The sequence below is a fragment of the Pelodiscus sinensis genome, chromosome 14, assembly GCF_052426305.1.
Source record: "Pelodiscus sinensis isolate ZL-2025 chromosome 14, ASM5242630v1, whole genome shotgun sequence".
Lineage (NCBI taxonomy): Eukaryota > Metazoa > Chordata > Testudines > Trionychidae > Pelodiscus > Pelodiscus sinensis.
Genome location: NC_143065.1, coordinates 39,451,081 through 39,472,854, shown reverse-complemented (window position 1 = coordinate 39,472,854; position 21,774 = coordinate 39,451,081). Strand labels below are relative to the sequence as shown.

The window sequence follows — 21,774 nt, the reverse complement described above, 5'->3', positions numbered from 1 at the left end:
TCAGTAGAAATTAGGTCATTGGTCCATTAATTCAGCAGTCATCTTTCTCATCAGAACTCATGTAACCTGCTACTGTGAAGCTGTCTCCCATCTATGAACTGACCCGAGGAGATATTCTAGTAGCATAACTGCACTACATATGCAATCGCCCATTGAAGAGAGACTGTAATGGAAGATTACCTAGACATCTTGCACCACACTACCTTTTCAGTCACCAAGGGCTTGAAGCATGCTTTTAAAAGGTGTGAGTCAGCTAGTCAGTTGGATTTCTAAAGAGTAGTATGCTGAGCCATGTGGCGTGCTAATACAACAACACTTATGATTGCAGGCTCTTACCATTGTAAACCAATGAAGCACAGACTGTAATGAACTAATGCTATAAAAAAGAAAAACAAAACAAGCCTCCTTAGGATTGGGGTTCTAGATGTGAGAACATGGAACACTGATCACGGGGAACCCTAAAATGACATGAAGCCATACAGGCGAACTAGGAAGCCAGGACAGGTGAATGAATGTAGGCAAAGTGTCTTGATTAGCTATGAGGAACCCAATGCCAAAAGTAACAGCAGCCAGCCATCTGACAAGATCTATATGCTGCAGCCTGCATTAAAATAGGGTTGCCAGATGCTATTAACAAAAACGCCAGACACACCTGATATTACATCACAAGCTACATTACATCTTATTTAGAAAATACTGGACATTTATTTTTTTTCAATTTATTTACTGAACAAAAAGCTCAAATACTGGACCATCCAGTTCAAACCCGGACCCACAGCAACTCTGCCAGCAAAGGAAGGCAGAGAGGCGCAGGGGGACTTGTTAAAAAGCTGATGCTAGTGTGAAGGAGGCTTGAGGTGAAGGGGTAGGTGTTACAAGCGCCAAATCATGGCTGCCTCAGGCAACAGACGGGGTGTAAACGAGCCAGGTGCCAAGGGCTGGCGCTGGTCCAGTGCAGGATGCATTGCAAATGCAAAGAGGAATAAATGCTCGGTTGCTCAGACCAGGACAAGCTGCTGCCAGGCCCTGTTCCTGCAAGTCAGGCTGCAACGTCCAGGTCTGCGGAGAGACACCGAGGGCCACCAGCCCCGGGGGCTGAGTGATGGAGGCAGCTGGAACCCGGGGAGTGGGGCGCGCGCTTGGCGCGCTCCGGGAAACCTCAACATTGATAGAGCCTGGCGCAGGGTGGTTCTTCCCTGCGATTGGCGGAGGGGCAGCCTCCTTCCTTGTGGCTTGTCATTGGGCTGAACGTCCGGCACCCCCTTCTGATTGGCTTACGTGTCGGCGCCTCTCCTGTCCCTTGATTGGCCGCAGCTTTTATTCCTCTTCTTTGGATTGGTCCCTGCCTTGCTCAGCTCCACCCCCTTCTGTATGGCCATTGGCCGTCAGCAGCAGCGCTGTCTGCCGATTGGTGGAGGCCTTGACTACGTGTCCTCCTAGCTTGGGGGTGGGCGGGGACTGCTGCCGGATGCGGTGATCCCGGCGGCTGGATCCGGCTCGGGCTGAGGGGTCCGCGCCGCAGTCGCTATGGTTGCGGGCGAGGGGCCCGGCGAGCCCGTGCTGGAGCAGGGGGCGGTCCAGGCCCTGCCGCAGTTGGGTGAGAGGCCGGGGAGCGATCCTGAGGGAGGTGGGGGATGGGGTCGAGCCTGAGGGGGGTCCAGCCTGAGGGGGGCGGGGTCGAGCCTGAGGGGGGTCCAGCCTGAGGGGGGCGGGGTCGAGCCTGAGGGGGGTGGGCTCAGGGGGCCCTGAGGGGGGTCCAGCCTGAGGGGGGCGGGGTCCAGCCTGAGGGGGGATGGGCTGTGGCCCTGAGGCGCCCCCCCCCACGGGGAGCAGCCCGCCATGGCCCGTGGGTCAGCCCCCCCCCCCATAGCAGCGTGGGGGGAGCAGCCCCCTGGCCCCGAATCCTCTTCTGCGGTGGCAAGTGGGACTCCAGGCCCAGCCTTGACTTCCTCCCCTCTCCCCAGTGTGCTCGCTGCTGGCCAGCTACGGCTGGTTCCTGCTCTTCGGCTGCGTCGCCCTCTACCTGCTCCTTCAGAAGATGGGAGCCCCCAGGAGGATCCGGCCCAGCGGAACGGCGCCGCCGCTTGGTTTGTAAATCTTCCTCCGCTCTGGGGGGGCGGTGCGCTCGCGTACCCTGGGAGCAGGGGCTAGCTGGGCAGCTGGCGGGGCGCCAGCCTATGGGGGGGTGTCTGATGGCAGCTGTAAGGGGCACGCAGCGCCCCTTATAGATGCCGTCAGGTGCCACGTGCCCGGCTCCTGGATCGCAGGCTGCAGCAGCTTGCAGTGGCCGCCCAGGGCGGGGGCCGCGTTAACCCCTGCAGTGCTGGCCAGCAGTGCCCTTCCCCCCACGGTTGTGGGGCCTTGCACGGCCAGGCTTGGCATGTGCCGGGCTGCGTGCCAGCGGCGGTAGCCAGGCTGGGTTGGGCCGGGCACATGCATCCTGCTGCCGCCAGCTCCGTGCGCTTTCCCCTATGTACCAGGCGGGGCCGGGGCCACGCATGCGCCCTCCCCCAACCCAGGGTGCCGGAATGGCTCCGTCCGGCCCTGCCTGGGAGCCCCCCACTCGTTACATTCATTATGGCGGCCTTGCGTATATCACAAGAGCCCTATGCGGATACAGAATGCGTATCTGCGACTCTAGCTGTGAAAATGAGTAGCAGATACCTGTGGATATAAGGCGTATATCTGCAGATGTGCAGGCCTCCAAATAGCTCGCAAGGCTTCCCAAAGTCACCGCTGTATGCAGAATGTGCAGATCTTTCCTAAATACCATGATGTGATAATGTTCCTGCTCTAACGATCTTACGAACTAACACTGACATGATGCCCAAGGCAACTTTTCAGGCACCAAAGGTGCAGAGCCCTCATTGGCAAGGAGGTCAGTGGAGGAACACTTAGTGAAAGATCTGCCTTTCAAGACTTGGAAGGCTTTGCCAAAGGTGAAGGGTGGCCTGAAAAGAGAAAGAGAAGAAATGAAGCAGTGAATAGAGTTGCTGCAGGGTAGCATGGACCGTGCTTGGTCCTGTGGTGAGGGCAGGGGACTGGACTTGATGATCTCTCGAGGGCCCTTCCAGTTCTAGTATTCTGTGATTCTTTGGAGTTTTGGGACTATTATCTTGAAAGCAACATATCCTGTGTAGTGACTTCTATCGTACTGTAGTGCCCGAATATCTCCGGGTTTGTCACCACAGAAGTTGAGGACCTTACAGCATTGCCAGAGAAACTGAAAGATGTTTGATAGGCTTTACAAATTCTCCTGATTAGTATTTGCCATCTACTTCCTTCTATTATCCTTCAACACCGCCCACATCATGAGTAACATTTGTGCGTAACTGCACACTGTGTTTGTTGTTCTATCTCTCGAGCTGTGGCTCTAGGCTGTAAATCCTATGTAGTCTAGAGTTTGCTTCAATTGGATTCATGCTGCTGTAAAGTGTGAGGTACATTTATGGTGCTCTGTAAAGAATAATTGTCTGGCACTGACTCAGATTAGTACACTGGCAGCATGGAGTGTAATAAGCCCCTATTACTTTCATGGGTATAATTAGATTTTAGTGTGCAATGAAATTACACCGGAATCTCTTCTAGAAATTTTTATTCTGTTATTGCAGGCTTCAGTGGAAATACTAAGTTAAGTATTTTACACAACTACTGCTGACAATTCTCTATCCTAAAATTGTTTATTTATGACTTAATATACTCATGCATATACATTGTTAATATGGGGAAGTTACAGCAGTAGAAAATGCTGAGTAAAATATCTGAGGTGTTTTTTTTATGTTGGTCTTTTCCCCTGTGACAATTACAAAAGGCAGCAGGGACAAACAATAGGTAGTGTTTCTTAGGTTGTCTGCTTTTCTCATTGGAGAAAAGAATGTATAATATCTTCGTAAGTTATGTCTCTCTTGATAGAGTATGTTGGATCTTCCACTTTATTGTTTTGATGAGACAAGTAGGAACAATTGGAGAAGTGTGAGGGAGTTAGTGCTGGTTTGTTAATGATTCCTAATAGAAAAAGTTCTGTTGATGAAAATGGATTTTCTGTAGAGTATGGACAAGTCATTCTGAAATAATTCTTACCAACCAGTTTCAAAACTAGAATGGTAACCAATCCATCAACAATTTAAAGTTTAATTTAATGGGCTAGTGATCATTCCAAAAATTCTGATTTGAAGTTGGATCATTACGTAAGTTATTGGAAAAGATTAGTTACTAAGTAAGCTTCAGCTACAGTTTCTTCAAGAGCAGCTATAGGGCTATATAGCTTACCAGATTCTTTGAAGATGGTAGCTTTGCCAACTTTTTTCCATGATCTCATAGAACCTGATGTGGTGGTGAGACAGCAGGAAGCTCTGGCAGCAGCTCGCATCAGGATGCAAGAGGAGTTGAATGCACAAGCTGAAAAATACAAAGAAAAGCAAAGACAGGTACTGTAAGGACTAGAGTGACATTTATACTTCTTAATTTGTTGTCCAGGTTTGTTTGGGTGTTTTTTCAGTACAGAAGTAGATGTATACCTGATCAATTATAGAAGATCTGTGAACTCTTGTATTTCTTCCATATTAAGTTTGGAACTAAAGTCTTGGAAGATTATCCAAGGCTTAAGGGTCAAATTATGAAGATTGATGTGTTCCATCTCTATTACTTTAAAGACTTTTGGTATAAGGAGTTCAGTGATCTTAAGCACAAATGCCGAAGTGCTTAGTTGAGTTAAGGTTTTGATTATCTTGATCGGGCAAAATAAGTCTTGCTAATATGCAGGAAATTCATTCATGCAGGTCTGTTTCTACTCTTTTGTTCTGTTCCTTCTTAAAGTAATTGACCTACACAACACTTTTTTTTTCTCCTAAAATATACAGTAAGAGAAAACACTATAGTCCTGATTCTTTAAAAAATCAGGCTTGGAGGCAGTGACTGCGATTGTGTGTGCAAACCCAGTTGTTGTGTATGCAAAAGGATGTTAACTCTGACACTGTCAACATGGTAATTACTGACACAATTACACATGGAATTTATATGCTCTAAAGCAAGCTTAATTCTTCAGGAAATATATAGTTCCAGTGCACTAGGTCTTAAGTGTCAAGAGTCCCCTGTCGGCTTAGTTGATATTTGAAGAAATCCCGGAAGTTTAAAATTTAATGGAAAACTGAGTTCAGGAGATGAATAGCAATCTTTGAGGAAATCAAGTCCAATGCATTTATAAAGAGAAAGCCTTGCTCTCTTTGACTCTTGGCAAACTATATCTTCCTTCCTTTCATTAAGACGAAGGATATGTTAACCATTAGTCTGTGTTGATAAATTTCTTCGGGAAATATTCCGATTTTCATATGCTAATATGTATGACTGTTCCTTGCAAAAATGTTTTGTTGTGCTTTTCGACACTTCATTTTAACAATACATTGCTTTCTACCAAAAACCTCTAATGTTTTAAATGACTTCATATTCATGATTTGTAAAGATTTGGTCTAGAGAAGATTTCTTTTTGTGTGTGGTGGGGGGGGGGAGTAACTCTGAAATAGCTCTTTATGTAGCATTTTATTCTTTCACGTTGTCTTAGCACATGATGATGAGAGAATGATGATGACAATGATTTGAAGGCATTTCCCCCATCCCTATGCACTGTGGTTGGAAAGATTTGGTTATCACTACTTTAGCTAAGGAAAGAAACATTAGGAATTTATCAGTTTTGTTTGTGTTTGGCTTATGAATTTTTTTCTTTGTTAAAATGGCAGCAGTTTAACCCGCTTTGTGGATTATTCCAGCTGTATCAGTTGTTAATTTTATACAGTCTTACAGTGTTTCAAATTCATTTCCCCCTCCCACCCTCCAGCTTGAAGAAGAGAAGAGAAGGCAAAAGATAGCCATGTGGGAGAGCATGCAAGAAGGAAAAAGCTACAAAGAGAAACGGAACCAGGTAATTTTACTCTCCTTAAACATTACATATTGCAGCACTATCTTTAATTAGCTAGCTGAAAACTACAAGTTGACTGGTTCTGAATAATTTTCATTTTGTCTGAACAGCAAGAAGTAGAATCTGATGCTTCTGTCTCATCAACAATCCCTAAGTCTAAACCTAACAAAAGGCCTTTGCGAGGAGCTGGTAAGTGCAAAACATGGGTGTCTGTTAGTTATGAGAAATGGAGTATTTATTCGGCTATCCAGAGACAGTTGATTTGTGTTTTTATTGTTGTTCAGAGAGAAGATAAGCTTTGCTTCTCGATACAGAACATGTCTTGTTGGAGGAGTCCTTTATCTTTGAGCATTGTAGTCAGTGCAACTTTCATACCCATAGTCTGCTAAATGTTATGGAGAACAAAATTCTGGGCCTTTTGTAAGTTTCTGCTGTGCAAAAACCTGACATTATTATAGCTACTTGAGAGAACTTTCTTGGCACAACTCAGAGATGCTATCTTTTGATCTCAGAACAATTTTGCTAACTTTTCTGGGGGTAACTACTTTTGGTCAGGGTAAAAAAAGGGAGCCGTACCATGGTGTATCTCCTAGCACTGCTTTTTTAGATACTTCTCCTCCTGCATTTTGTTTTATATTACACAGCCACAAGTGTGATTTTTAGTTTAATACAGCATTTCATTTGGCTGCTCAGATGCTACAGTGTTGAGCCATGATATCACTGCTATAGATAAAAGCCATTCAGATAGGAGGTGGGGGGGGGGAAAGAGACTATGTATACAGCATCTGCTTTCCATATAAAGCCAAATTTGGGGTCAATATTCTAATTGGTATTGCTGTTAGTGGTTGTACAGATGGCTTTCCTAATGAATGTACCAAAGCGGAAGGAATACACCTTGAGAGTATAATAGTTGAATAGGTTACAGTAGCTGGACAAAGAACCTTGTCACAGCTTTTAATATGTTTAATCAATAGTTCATTTTACCATTGAGTTGAAAATCTTACTTGAGTGTAATGTTGATAGCCAACGTGCCAAACGCATTGTATGTTGTTTATCATCAGCATACTTTAGTAGTCTGTTACCATGGAATGCCTAGAATTAAAACTTTTCTGGACAGGAAATGAGAGAATAACAAAGCCACAGCTACGCTAAAACATTTCATAATAACAGTTGGCTCCTTCAGTCTATTCCCTCTATGGCCACCTGTTTGTCCCAGGTAAAATGCATGCCTCAGATACAGACTATCAAATTAGATGGCTCAATTCTCATGAGATAAACCAGGGTTAATTGAAGAATCCTGCAGGCTGTTTTAGTTGCTGAATACAGTTCTGAAAACTGAACTTTTAGTTATCTTGTTCCTCCTTTTAATGGACAAGTTTCATAACTATGGGGGAAGTAATGGTGGTTTTAACAGAATGGGTTGATATTGAAAACTGCTCAGTTAGTATAGCGGAGAGAAGGAATCTGTCAGCTGATGGTGCATGGACAAAATAATTAAATGATAAACTTGCAAGCCTATATCTTCCCCAAGTGTACAGTGTAAAAGGCAACTAGTAGGCGATCCAACTAAAAATCAGTTTGTCTGGTTTATTTTATGAAATTGGAAAAATAAACATAACAAAATTGCCAATCTGATGGAGATTAGAGGAGTGCACATTTCTAACACCAGTAGCAATGCTACTTCTCTGCTTCTATTAAGCTTACTTTTAAAGAGATTACAGAGTTTATTCTTGTGGTGAAAAAGTAAAGCTTAATACTCTGTAATAATGAATGAGCAGTGCTAGGTCTGTGATGTTGATTTTAGAGTGTTATGACTGCAAGCTACACATCTCACTTGTGTGTTTTGGAAGCCCCATGGGCTAACCTTTTGACATACGAATACTGTACTGTGATATGTAAACTCTTAAAATCTCCAATTCTCAGTTGTTGATGACATGGACTGTTACAACATAAATCCCTCTATGCTGGGTTTTACCTCTAACTCTCTATTGTCCATGTTTTTACTATCCTTAGAATGCTGCCTCTGTAACTTCCATGTCCTTCCTGCTACAAGTGATTGTGAAATGGTGTTCTTTTGTGTCCTTGGTGTGTCTGGCAACTAGTGTGCCTCATATGCTTCTCCTCTGTCATTGCAGGTTATAATCCTTTGTCTGGAGAAGGTGGTGGTACCTGTTCTTGGAGACCAGGTCGCAGAGGAGGCCCATCCTCAGGTGGATGAGGCTAACTTTACTGGTGTCTAACAACACTAGCAGGCCTGATCTGACCCACTACTGAACTTCCTGCAGCTTGCATGTCACAGTGACTCTTCTGGGGCTTTGTTTAGTACAGGTGTAGACTTAAAAAGAAACATACGTGACTTGCAGGTTTTAATGTGACAACTAGAAGCCCTGACAGACAGTCACACACAGGAAAGTGGTTAATGGCCTTTTTTAAGAGAGTAAAGATTATCTAGGAAACAAAATGTGTTTTGCTTTAGCTAGAGAAGAAGCAAGGTCTATGGCCAAAGCATGTGATTCGGTCATGAAACTGTCTGTGCATTGGTTTACTCATCTGTAAAGTGGGCTGCTGTGAGACTTAATTCATTAATGTTCACAAAGTGCTTTGAGATCTTTGGCCAAAGATGCTGTAGGAGAGCAAAGAACCATCACGAGCACAGGCAAATCTTAATTTTACAAAAGTCTCGGTGGGCACCTACAACTTCATCCAGGTTTTTTGAAATCCCAGGTCAACTGAACTACAATAACCTACTATTGTAGAGGGGAGTACAAAAGCATGCCAGAGACTTGTAAGAATAGGGCTTGTCTGAATGACATTTCCGTTCCTGGAGGCTCTTGAAAAGTCTAACAATGTTCCTGCCTATTAATAAATGCTAAATCTTTCAGCGGGTGACTTAGGCCATGTCTACACTTACTGATAGATGGGCCCTGCTGCAGTCAATGCGGCGATGTTTATTTAGTGGGTCTGGTGAAGACCTACTAAATTAATGGGAGAGCATTCTATCAATTTGTGTACTCTACCTCCCTGAGAAGCATAAGGGAAATTGGCAAAGCGCGGTGTCTACACAGCAGTAAATAATCTAGATATGTCATCTGCAGCTACGTTATTCCCACGGCTGAATTTGTGTAGTTTAGATCAATTTATTGCGGAAGTATACACCAGCTGTTACAGTTTGGCTCTGAGGGCTCAAAAGTCATGGATTTAGTACACAAGGCGAATGATTATAGATAAGTCTCTGTGACAAGTTGCATTGAATGATGTTATCCTCATAAATGGTGAACAAACCAGTGAGGATCACTGATACTAGACAGTAGATGGGGGTTTCTTGTATCTTTTTTTAATTTCAGCTTTGTAAAACAAAACACTGTAAATATTGGATACCATTGCAAACAAATTGTAAACTTAGCATTTGCAATATTGTGGTTTTTACAGCATCTTTTTACATAGGAGGTACGTATTCTAGTTCAATAAATATGTCTAAAGCAAGATACTTCCTGAATTGTGCAGTTACATTTTTTTACTAATTCAGCATTAAGACTTTGCCTGGCATTTTGATGGCATCCCTCACTTTTTTAAAAAAACATTTAATTTTCATTGGGGGCTCTTTCAATTAATCACCTTCAGGTTGAGACCAAGTTGGGGGAAATGTCAGACTAAAAACTTTGAAGTGTCATAAATGATGGAAATGGGGTAAAACAGATAATCGGCAATTGATTTGTATCTAGAAACTATACAACTGGAAAGCTTATATTGAAAAATAAGGCAAGTGCCTTGTGTTTTCCAATGTGTGGGGGAAGAGCCTTGTGCTTTTCTATGTCTGGAGGAGCTAGGTTAGCTCTTTTCAGGCTATAGTCAATGATCTCTGGCTCGTTGGCATGGTGGGCACATCTTGGACTGGTTAACTTGAAAACTAAAAGACCTTCAAACAGAAGAATAATTTATTACTTCTCTAGGCCTGATCCTGCAGTGAGATCTATTCACAGTGGCCCTCTGAGAGAGCCTGCATGAATGCAGTGGGTCCCCATGCAGGATTGGGGCCTTCATCTGGAGGCCACTAGAACAATTTACTATGTGCCCTCTTGCATCTGTCTGCCAGAGGCACTGCAAAAATCTTCCAATGGCTGATCGCCTGGCTGTCTTTCATGCTGAATAACTCTGCTGGATACAGAAGACTGTTCTGTACCCTGCTATCAGTCTCTGCTGTGTGAAGGTTACACAACATTTGTACCAACAAGTCTGCAGTTTGCAAATGAATTTTACTTTAGCCTGTGTGCATTTGGCATGCATGTGACTCTAAATACTAAGTGAATAAAGAGTGTCAGCTCTTCATCCTTTTTTTGGCATGTAGTCAACTGTGTGGGTGAAGATTCCTTTTGATCTAAAGGAAGCTGATTTAGAAGTATTCTATCCTCTTCAAAACTTTATCAGAAAACTGGGTAGTTTTGGTCAGTTCTGTGTGGGTCTTGCAAGATAAAGCATGAAAAGTTCCCCTCAAAGACACATGGCAAATATTGACACTGATGTATTTATTTTGAGTTAGTACATACAGGGTATGTCTAGACTACATGGCTCCGTCGACGGAGCCATGTAGATGAGTTTACTAGACATAGGAAAATGAAGTGACAATTTAAATAATCACTGCTTCATTTACATCAAAATGGCCGCTGCGCTGTGCCAATCAGCTGTTTGGCAGAACAGCGGGGCAGTCTGGACACTCCGCGATCAACAACAGAAGCCTTTGTCAACCGCTCTGGTAAACCTCATTCCACGAGCATAATGGAGCGGTTGACAAAGGCTTTCGTTGTCGACCGCGGAGCATCCAGGCTGTGTCGCCAAACAGCTGATCGGCACAGCGCAGCGGCCATTTTGATGTAAATGAAGCGGTGATTATTTAAATCGCTGCTTCATTTTCCTATGTCTAGTAAACTCATCTACATGGCTCCGTCGATGGAGCCATGTAGTCTAGACATACCCACAGTGTCCTGTTTCACTAAAGTAGCTAAAGATGCTAAAGAGGCAGAACTAAAGGTGGGGGGACGGAGCAGAGAGGCTTTGTTACAGACTCTTGATTTTGTTAAGATAGCTTTTTTTTTCTTTTTTTTTCCTTAAAAGGTTTTTACAGAGAAATGGTTCTGTATTGGCCTCACACTGTAAGATATCTGCATCAAGACCTTGTTGGCCAGGCAGTAGGAATATGGGTTTCAGTGAACTCTCCGATCATTAGAGCTGTGCTGATGATTGTGTTGAGAAGATTTGCCTTCCTGTATCCTGTCTTCCAGCCAAGTGCCTTAGACGCCAAGCTAAATGGGAGCTCACTCCAGCACAGTGAATTTTTCTGTATTCATAGAAATAGGAGTGATGGAAAGCAGTGCACGCCAGAATACCCCTTAGCCCAAAGGCTAGGGTGCTCCCAGAAGAGCTGAGTACATGTCCCCTCTTCGGAGTGGGAATTCAACCCTGGTTTTCTTATATAACAACAAATGCTTTCACCGTTAGAAGGGAGAAAGTACCCTCTTGCTCTCTTTTCTGAAGCTAGTCTTGAAAAGCTTTTGTCCAGTCAAAACTAAGTTTGTGTCCAATTCACAAACAGTTTTCAGGGTGTCCAGAACTATTCTTTTTTGACCAACTATAAACATTTTGATCACCTCTATTAGCAATGTCAATGTTCCTCCTTCAGCAACTTAAGAGATGCCCGCTGAGCATGGAATGAGTTTATTTAATTGCTGGTAACTAAAGGAAACCCCAACAAAAACAATCCTTAGGTCTGTGAAATGAGCCAAACTTGAGTCCTCTTGAATAAGCCATTTTTGAATTAATACTAAGTGAAAAATCCTACTTATGGGGCTGGGGGGAAGATGCATTTGTTTGTTTTTTGGCTTGCAAATACTCAACAGCTGGAAGCCTTTTCTTTCAGACATCTAAAGATTACTTCTGGACTGAAAGCAAATATGGATAGTTTTAGCCCCACGGGAGAATGATCCAGAACTACAAGTAAGTTGTAACTCTGTGAGGTGCCAAGCTGCTATTGAAGACAATGTCAAAATTCCGGCACACCTCAGTGATACAGGATCATTCCCCAAATTCATTGGTTTGTTTGCTGAAGCTATTGTTTGCTGTTTTAAAACCTTATTGCAATTGTAACGGTCATTAAGCATTGATGTGCATTTATAGGAGAGACTTCTCTAGAAGAGAGAGTCTCTCTCTCTCTCTCTCTCTCTCTGTGTGTGTGTGTGTGTGTGTGTGTGTGTGTACACACACACACACACACACACACACACACACACACACACACACATTTTTCCTGTGGGACGATAAAGTGACATCATCAAGTCACAGCATCCACAGGCTGAGGGGTAGGCATAGGCGAGTAAAACTCCATTCTCAGCCCCACCCCTTCTACCTCAGGCCCTGTTCCTGGAGCCAAGCCCCACCACATAGAGAGCTGGGTTGTGGTGCTGTGGCCCAGTCTTCCGTGGCCACCAGGGGCATAGCCAGGCCTGGCCTGGTGCGCTGTGGCCTGGCCTTCCCTAGCCGCTAGGTGGGTCTGGTGCAGCCTCACCCAGGATGGGGCATTAGGGATAGGCCATGGGGGTGGAGGGAAGGGAGAAAGGGCCGGGCCTGGCCTGGCGTAGCCGGGGGTGTGTGGTGGGGAAGGAGAAGAGTCCTCGGCTGGCACAGCCACAGCCCAGCCCTCCCCTGTGGCCAGGAGGAGAGCTGGGGTTGCCTACTTCCCATGAGAGGGGGTTGGTGAGCGTAGGGAGCAGGGGGCACAGCCCCTTAGTGTTGTAAAACATTAAAACTGACACTTATTTTGCTAGAACGATACACAGTTTCTAGTTCTCACAAATGCTGTTTAAACCTCCAAATGTAAGACCCCCTTTGGAGTCAGTAGAATTTCATTTGTGCCTTTGAAAATTTCTTTCTAAGGTGGTAAGCGCCTTAGAAATATAGCTGGACTTGTCATCTTGATTGTCTTTGAGATACCAATTAGTGAAAGCGAAGGAAGTATATGAATCTTTCCAAGTACATAGTTTAAGCTGCTACTCTATCAAGTTCCACTGAAAGCTAAACTTTATGCTCTCATAATCTCAAAATACTGCTCATGGGGATTGTGCAGAGCTGTACAATGGATGGACTCTTCCCCTGTGCAGAGGAGTTGCACAAGGCCTCAGCATGGTTTAAGCATGGATCTTAGTAAGGTACAAGCTTTGTTATCCAGCGTGCATGGGGAATGGGTGTTGCCAGTTAAGTAAATGTGCTGTTTAATTGAGATTTTTTTTAAAGCAAAAATATTTACGAAATAAAATGACCACATTAAACACTATAACTTTTAACACTAGTGTATTACTATATACCTTACAATTTTTAACACTATTACTGCATACGGAACAAGACTGAGTTTTTTTTTAACTGAGTGCAAAAATGAATTAAATGAAATAACCATACTTAACAACTTTATTACTCCAGTATATACGCTACGGCTACATCTAGACTGGCATGATTTTCCGCAAATCCTTTTAATGGAAAAGTTTTCCGTTAAAAGCATTTGTGGAAAAGAGCGTCTAGATTGGCACGGATGCTTTTCTGCAAAAGCACTTTTTGCGGAAAAGTGTCCGTGCCAATCTAGATGCGGTTTTGCACAAGAAAGCCCCGATTGACATTTTCGCGATCGGGGCTTTTTTGCGCAAACAATACCGCGTTGTCTACACTGGCCCTCTTGCACAAAAGCATTTGCGCAAGAGGGCTTTTGCCCGAACTGGAGCAGCATAGCCTTTCCGCAAGAAGCACTGATTTCAGACAGTAGGAAGTCTGTGTTCTTGCGGAAATTCAAGTGGCCAGTGTAGACAGCTGGCAAGTTTATCCGCAAAAGCAGCTGCTTTTGTGGAAAAACTTGCCAGTATAGACGCAGCCTACAACTTTTAACACTACAGTATTACTGTATCCAATACTGTAATTTACTGCTCCTCGTCTACCTCAGGTTCATCAGTATCAACAACTTCTGCTATTGATGCTGATGGTGCGAGACTGGTGGCACAAACTGCAGAAGCTTTTTGAAGTATCTTGCAAGTGTCTGCCTACCTGCAAGTCAGGTGCCTTTTCTTCAGGAAATTGTTCTGGATAATGTCCAGCTGCATGACTTCTTGAGCAGAATAAGAAGACTGCTGCTCAGCAAACTCACCAAAGATCCAGACACTGTGCAGCAGTAGCCCAAGAGACTTTGGTTTCTTCAGTATGGTCTTCTTCCTCTGAATCTGTCATTTGAAGTATAGGTACTTCACCAGATGGACAACCATTTCTGTAATTTCAGAGTCTGTCAGAGCATGTCTAAACAGCAGGGCTCACTTCAAAATAAGCTATGCAACTTGAACTACACTAATTGCGTGGCTTAAGTCGGCTTTTGGCGCTGTCTACACAGCAGTTTTTTCGAACTCAAGCACTCTTCCCCCGACTTGTCTTACTCCTCATATAATGAGGTTTACAGGAGTCAGAGAAAGAAGCCCGTTATTTTGAATTTATTTCAAAATAACAGGCTTGCTGTGTAGACATGCACTACGTTATTCCGGAATAACACTGCTGTGTAGACATGCCCTCAGGGGTTTTGTAACATCTTGATTGACATTTACCCACTCTTCAACCTCGTTATCCTTCAGATTGGGTTTGTGAGGTCACCCTTTTGAAGTACTTCAAGTATCTCCTGTAGCACTTTCCTTTTTGGTCTTATGTTCAAACCTTGTAATTCTTCATCAGAGGACCCCTTCACAATTTTCTCCATTGCTCTCTTTAAAGTTGTAGGGTTGACAGCAGAGCAGGAACATACCACATTGAAGATTGCATCCCTGATGCTATACCATGACTGAAAGTCTTGAATTGTCCCTTCAAAGTTGAGCAGCTTCCTCATAGAATCCCTTCTGTAGATGACTTTTAGATCTTGATAATTCCCTGATCCATTGGCTGAAGAAGCGAGGTGACATTTGCAGGCAGCAAGACTGAAAATATTGCCAGACAAGCTCTGTTTCAGCAGGATGAGCTTGACAGCTATCTAAAACCAGAAGAACCTTTGTTTCTTCTGGCACGCCAAGTCCTTTCAAGTGGGGTCTTGCACAACAGGAACAAAGATATGGTGGAAGCAATACAAAAACATGTCCTTGTTTATCCATGCATTAGACCGGGACTTGTACTCCATTAGCAGATGAACAATAGTCTTGAATGCTCTTGGCTGCTTGAATTTTGAAACCACTAGCAGCACTTTCACACATGGGCAGAGTGATGCTGCCCTTGTTCCTCTTGAATGCAGGCGCACCAATCTCATCTGCACCAGCAAAGGTTTGAAGACCAGCAGGCAACACCAAAAGTGTCCCGTTTCATCAGCATTTTAAAGGTTCTCGGAGGTTACGCCATGCTCCAGAATCAGCTTCTTAAAAAAACACACACAAGATTTCTCTGCAGCCTCATGATCAGCAGACTGCTTCTCTCCAGAGACATCAAGCCTTCTGATACAATGTCACATCTTAAAGCATGGCAACCAACCATCAGAAAAAACGCAGATCTTGGTCATTTCCAGCTGCTGAAAAAAGTTCTTGGCCATTTTGATTAACATTGGGCCAGAAATTGGAGCTCCCTCAGAGCACTTCAAGGAAAACCATTTGTAGAGCATGTTGTGTAATAGCTCCAATTTTGGTTTGTGCAAAGCATGGTGTTTCTCAATTGCTTTGCTCATCTTGGCACGTGACATGAATTTCATCAGTTCTGCCTTCTACACCTTAATAGTGTAGGTTGTCAACGAGTCAACACCAAACTCTTGCCTCAATTGGCTCCTGTTTTCGCCTCTTTCAAAGTGCCGAATTGGGTCCAATTACTGGGTTATGGTCAGCACAGCCTGTTTTCTTTTCTGTCCTTTGCCTGTGGCTGGTGTAGTGCTAGCCATAGCACTCAGAGGCAGGACAAGATGCAGGACTGTACTCACTGGCAGGACAAATACCGCCTTTACTTCCACAGGATTGCAAACATGACTTCAGCAAACACTGAAAAATGATGCCGGATGGCTACTGGCATTTTTCTGGTTAACTGAATGGGGGAATTGTATTGCCATCCATGGGGAGATGCTGGTGAAGAGCGTTTTCTGGATATTCAGGTGCTGGATAATAAGGCTTGTACTGTAACACAAAAATCTGGTGCTGGGCTTCTGTGGGCATGTCTACATGGCAGCAGGAAGTGACCCTCCCAGCCTGGGTAGAAAGACTCATGCTATCTGGGCTCAAGCAAGATGCTTAAAATAGCAGTGTGGATAGTGTGGCTCAAACTGTAGCTCGGGCTTTTCAGCCCACCTAGTCCCTGGCTCTGAGCTCAGGTGCCTAACACAAGTCTGAGGCAGTTGCAATGTCCACACTAAGTTGAGCCTGTTAGCCTGCTAGCTCAAGCCCTGCTAAATGTGAGTCTGTCTACCCAGTCTGGGAAGCTTGCTCTCAGCTGAAATGTAGAGATGCCCAATACAGGAGGATATCATCTAATTCAATAATCCCTCTACTTCCCTGCATGTTTTATTAGCAATGAAATACTTAATACAGTTGACTTTTATGCAAGGTTTTTTTTAGACCATGGAGATCAATGAAACATTTCCACCTAGATTGTTTCAGGTTGGCAGCACATCATGGTGTCATTCGGCATCTCATTGAATGGTGAAGACATGGGTTGTCCATACTAGGAAGTAGCTCCTTTTCTGCAGTCAGTTTAGCTGAGGGTACGCTGGTGTTTGGTTTGTCCTTATCTGTACCTATCACCACTACTGAACAGAGCACTGAGAAGCACTCTCGGAAATATGCTATTTTCAAGGGCAGCAAAAGTTTGTTGGCAACCAGATGAGCTGGGGACTTGACTTTCTTTAGAATGAAACGAGCTTAGATTTGGGAGCATGATGTAGTATCTGTGACAGAAAAGGCCCCTAGAGCTGGCTTGTGGTGACCTGGCCTGCATCTACTTCTAACTTCCAACTAGAAAACTCTGCTGTTCCAACCTCGATCATCCAACCACACACCCCACTTGAGATTCCCATTCACAAACAGAACGCCTTTGTGACATGATCATGGCTCAGATTCTCCAAGGTTAGGAGGTGCCCAACTCCTACGGATTTCAATACCTTTGAAGTGCAGGGCCCAATTGTCTCGAATGAGGCCCTGCCCATTCCACATTCAGTGGGGACCTACATGTGGGTTTAAACCTCTGGTTCCTAACCTCTTCTGGCAGTCGCCTGCCATGATGGCTTGGCAGGTAGTTAGTCCCTGTTCCGCCCCCTTTCATCCTGATCTGCACTATCCATGCTCTCTTTCCCTGTGCATTTTTAGCTTTGGCCTGTTTTCCCTCCCTGTTTGTGGTCTTGTGGTGACCACGAACTGAAGAGCGTAGATTGAGGCCTCTCTTGGTAGCTTTTAAGGCTTCTGGAGCTGAGCTGAGCTCTACAAGAGCAAAAAAGTGCTTGGCAGCTGCCTGTGCATGTTGCCCATTGTGCAGGAGTTCCTTGTGTGGCAGGATGCTTTGTGGCTGCTGCTGGAACATAGATGGCCGGTGACTGGTTTTCAGGAGGCCACCAGCTGCTTCATGCATAGCCCCAGGAGCACACTTGGATTGAAGTGAACCCAGCCGAGGCTCAAAGCTGCTTGCTTCTATTCTCTACCCCACAGCAAAGCCTGACTAGAATGGGAGAGCCTACTCCCTTCACTGAGAAATACAGTTGTAAACCCAGATCCCCAAAGTGAAATGCTAATGGGTTTGATAAATTGTGTTATGGCAACAGCCCAAAGGGCTCTCTAAGGTTATGTTGACAGTGGAAATGTTTTATTTACTGTCTTGTGATGATGTGAAGCTTTGTTTCTATTGTGAAGCAGGAAATCCTTTGGAAACTGAGGGCGCATCTACACAGCAGGGCTTAACTCAAAATAAGCTTATTTATTTAGAAATATCTTATTTTGAAATAGGGAGTGTCTACACCAGTGGTCCCCAACCTTTTGGGGATGCTGGGCACCCAGGTGCAGGGCTGCGCATGTGCCGTGTGCCTGTGGCACAAGAATGGCTTAGGTCAACCCTGGTCACTAGGTGGGCGCATATAAATGCCCCGGTGGGTGCCATGGCGCCCACGGGCACCACATTGGGGACCACTGGTCTACACCGTCCTTATTTCGCAATACAGCACTCTTCCTCTGACTTCCCTTAATTCTCAAACAATGAGGGTTACACAGGAGCCAGAGTAAGAAGTCCTCCAGCTTAACCGTTTTTTGACGCTATTTCAAAAAAACTGCCTGCTGTGTAGACACAGACTAAGTTATTTCCAAATAGTGCTAGTTATTTTGAAATAATGTGGCAGTGTAGATACACCCTAAAACTGATGCCTGCACAGGAGGCAAGTTGAAAGGAAAGAATTGAATGATGCAGTTTACTCTCAGCCGCCTCACGCAGCACTAACCAAACTCAGTCTGCTTTACCTCTGTCGCTTCCCCTTCTTCAATCCAGGCTCCTCTTTTTAGTGATCTCTCTCATCAACCTTCCACTGTAGGACACAGGCCATAGCTTTAGACTAGCCGCTGACATTTTATGACTGAAATGAAAAGGTTAGTTTTGTGGAGTGTGAAATGTTTTGAAGGCTAATTATAAGAATTTTCTGTTTTCCTTTTTGAAGGGGAATGGAGGAAAAACCAGGAACTTGATCTTTGAGAGGTCACATGGTAAATGTGCTTGATGTTGGTAGTGATCTCTGCTGCATGTTTTAAAACTAGAGGATGTTGTCAATGGGAAACACTAATACTAATTAACAAAAACCCAAATAATAAAAATAACAAAACCTTGATTAAAAGCTGTGGCCTGACAATCTTCCTGCTATCAATATCATGTCTTGTAAACCCAGCACAGCTCCAGTGGCTTTTGTATTTAAATACAAATGCTGTCTGACCTACTGCTTAAGTAGAAGACACCTTACACCTGTGTCCCAGCTGTTATTTTCCAGGCACTTCCAAAAGTTAAATGAGGCTGTTCTGAAAGAAGGTTAGTAAAGTGCATGAAACTGTTTCCTTTTGTGAAGCAAAGAGGTCTGAACTGTTGTTTGCAGCAGCAAGCAGTCTTTTCCTGCTGGAAGCCCATGGAGCCTATTGCTGTGTTAGGCCATAAGAGGGTAGCATTGTTCCATATTTCTGAAGCGTAGCAGTGCAGTTGCTAACGAAAGGGGTTGATAGACCTGGTGCATATTTGCCAGTCCAACATGTATCATCCCTGTGCTTCAGATGGGTTTGGTCAGTGTCAGGACTGGAGAAAGGGGAGGCAAGGCAATCCTATTTGAAATCAAGAAAGGCGTGTGCTAGGCAAGAAACAAGGGTGATAATTAGGTTAAATGATGCATGCAGGGATTTTCTTGAACTACCAAGGATCAAACTGAGCATAATTCCACAGTGATGATGCTGAGTAATGTGTAATATGCTTTAGGGTGTCTCCAACATACTATTTCCAAGAGCATTAATGTATCCAGTATCCCATAATCTCTCTATATAGAGAAGCAGTTATTTTTTTACTTTTAAACAATCTCTCTCTCAAGGCTGCCAAATCATTCCATGAAGGACAAACATACTTCACTGCTGAAAGTCAGCTACCTTTGGTGTGGCATTCAGTAGTGTAGGGCATTGCTCAATGACAAAAGGGAGCCAAAACTCTGGCAAGAATAGTATCAGGGCAAACTTATTGATCCAAGCGTGCTTGGGACCGATAGTATTTGCAGAGAACAGAAAAGAGGACACTCGTTTTCACCTGAGAGGCCTCTGAACAGTAAATGTCAGCGTATCTGTCCTGAAGGATGGAAAGCCATGGTCAGCCCAGTTTGGATTGGAAGCTTAGTTTTATCTACAGCTAAAAGGAAGCATGTTTTGCCTAGCAGTGTGTATTCTTATATCAGCTTCTACTTCTACTCATGAGAGTAACATGGAATAAATATGAATCCTTCCTGTTTAGTTAGAGGCTGTTCCTGCCTATCTTGGGGCACTCAGCTCTACTGTGAATTATAGGCTTCCAAACTCCATTAAGTCTGGGGGCCTTTGGAGATGTCATAATCCATGAGAGTAAAAATTAACCTCTGCAGAGCCTGGCATTGGAATTACTTCCTTCTAATTTTAAAAAGTGTTTGCTTTATTTTCTTGTGTATAGGACAGGGAGCCCCCACAATAAGATCCAGTAGAAAATAAAAACCTGTAATGGTAAAACCAGCCACTCAAATGTTTCCCATCTGACATAAGCAAGGGTGGGATAAATGTAAATCAATGTCTACTCGTTTTAATCCCTGTGTTCCTGTTCTCCTGACGTCTTATAAACTTCATCTGCTCTATATCCGTTGTAAAGTCAAACAGGTTTGACATATTTATGAAGGTTTTTTTTTCCCTCTTTGAGAAGAAGCCAGTTGACAACTCGTCAGTCCCAGCCCTTTATTTCATTGCCTTTTAACCACACTAACTCTGCCTTTTCCTGTCATCAGATTCTTGTGACTCGAGGGCCTGATGGCTTTTCCTTGAAGCAAGAGATTTTTAATGCTGATTTGGAGTCGAAGTGGAATGTTCCTATTCCTGCCATTGCCCGTGGATGAGACCTGCCGCACATCACTTGTTTGAAAGGAATCTTTCCTCCCTTATTTTAGGCCAGTGTTTTGCAGTGTTTCAAAGGATTTTGTCATATGTTTTAGGGTGTGATGATACAGTTCTTAACACAGGCAAAAAGCAACAATTCCCCAATCAAACTACCTGACTTCAATGGAGTTCTCTGAAGATACAGTAAAACTCCATTGGTCCGGCATCCAATGGTCCAGCACCATCAGGAACCCGGAAGTGCTGGGGCAGCCGGACAATTGGAGCTGCTCTGCACCCGGCTTCCCTGATTCAGCCACTGATTGAAACTGACAGAATAAGTGAAATTTCTGAGCATTTTTTAAGTACAGTAAACTTCCAATAATCCGGCACCTTTAGGACCCAGGGGGTGCTGGATTATCAGATATGCCGGACTATCACAAGGGGGGGGGCTATAAGAGGGTCTGGGGTGGGGTGAGGGGATGCCACCCCAGACCCCTCATAGCCCCCCCTTCCGATAGTCTGGCTCTGCCCCAGGCGTCCCCAATTCAGCCACTGCTGGTCAGTTTCAGCAGCGGCTGAATTGGGGACGCCTGCGGCAGAGCAGCTGGGGTGCTGCCAGGTTGGTCCGGTAGCGCCGCCCCTCGGAAATTTCACTTATTCCATCAGTTTCGCTGTTAGCCTTTTTATAATGTCAAACAAATCCAGGTTTTTTGTCTCCCCATCCACCCCTCCCCTTTCAGGCCAAAATGGGTAACCATGTGTCCTCACCTCTTGTGAACTGAAAATAAAGAATTAATGTCAAATACTCCAAACTATCACAAAAAGGAACTTATTTTTTTTTAACCATTTGGGAAGTGAAACCAAGCAGATTAAAGGATCTGCATGAACAGTGTGTTCACATTATTTCACTAGAGATGAATGTCAATTCATGCTGGGTCACATTCCAACGTGCGTCTCAAGGACGATACTTCATATAGAAGCTCTTAGGCACTGACACTGTAATAGAAATAGTACGCAATGCTTTCACCCTCTCCAGAAGGGAGTCAGTGTATTAAGATGGAGGGGTTTCTCTTCTGCAAGCAAAGGTCTACTGTAAGAGGGGTCTTCCACAGCATTCTGAAGGCAATATAGTTAAAACAAGGAAAAGTTCAGACTCTTTCTAATGGGCAACTGTCAACCCACTCTATGCTCCAAACCTGTAAAACTGCTGGGAAATTGTCTCCTTGCATTATATGGGCCTGAGCCAGTGCCCATTGGAGTCAATGGAAGAATTCCTAT

General features: G+C 44.2%; 1 protein-coding gene across 2 annotated transcripts; it reads left to right on the top strand.

The window, feature by feature from the left end:
* The first annotated feature begins 1,436 nt into the window (after positions 1 to 1,436).
* On the top strand, positions 1,437 to 20,935 carry SELENOS (selenoprotein S). 2 transcript variants are annotated; one of them, XM_075896925.2, is made up of 6 exons: positions 1,437 to 1,597; positions 1,965 to 2,087; positions 4,321 to 4,427; positions 5,831 to 5,914; positions 6,022 to 6,100; positions 20,409 to 20,935. In XM_075896925.2, exons 1-6 carry the CDS (start codon positions 1,528 to 1,530, stop codon positions 20,429 to 20,431), a joined length of 486 nt encoding a protein of 161 aa, XP_075753040.2. In that variant the 5' UTR covers positions 1,437 to 1,527; the 3' UTR covers positions 20,432 to 20,935. The 2 variants fall into 2 exon arrangements, with proteins under 2 accessions (XP_075753040.2, XP_075753039.2); XM_075896924.2 differs by lacking the exon at positions 20,409 to 20,935 and adding an exon at positions 8,047 to 9,398.
* Positions 20,936 to 21,774: the final 839 nt, after the last annotated feature.

Coding starts and splice junctions, on each gene's coding strand:
- SELENOS (XM_075896925.2), top strand. CDS start 1,528: ATGGTTGCGGGCGAGGGGCCCGGCGAGCCCGTGCTGGAGCAGGGGGCG. Junction 2,088..4,320: donor CGGAACGGCGCCGCCGCTTG/GTTTGTAAATCT, acceptor ATGATCTCATAG/AACCTGATGTGGTGGTGAGA. Junction 4,428..5,830: donor ACAAAGAAAAGCAAAGACAG/GTACTGTAAGGA, acceptor CCCACCCTCCAG/CTTGAAGAAGAGAAGAGAAG.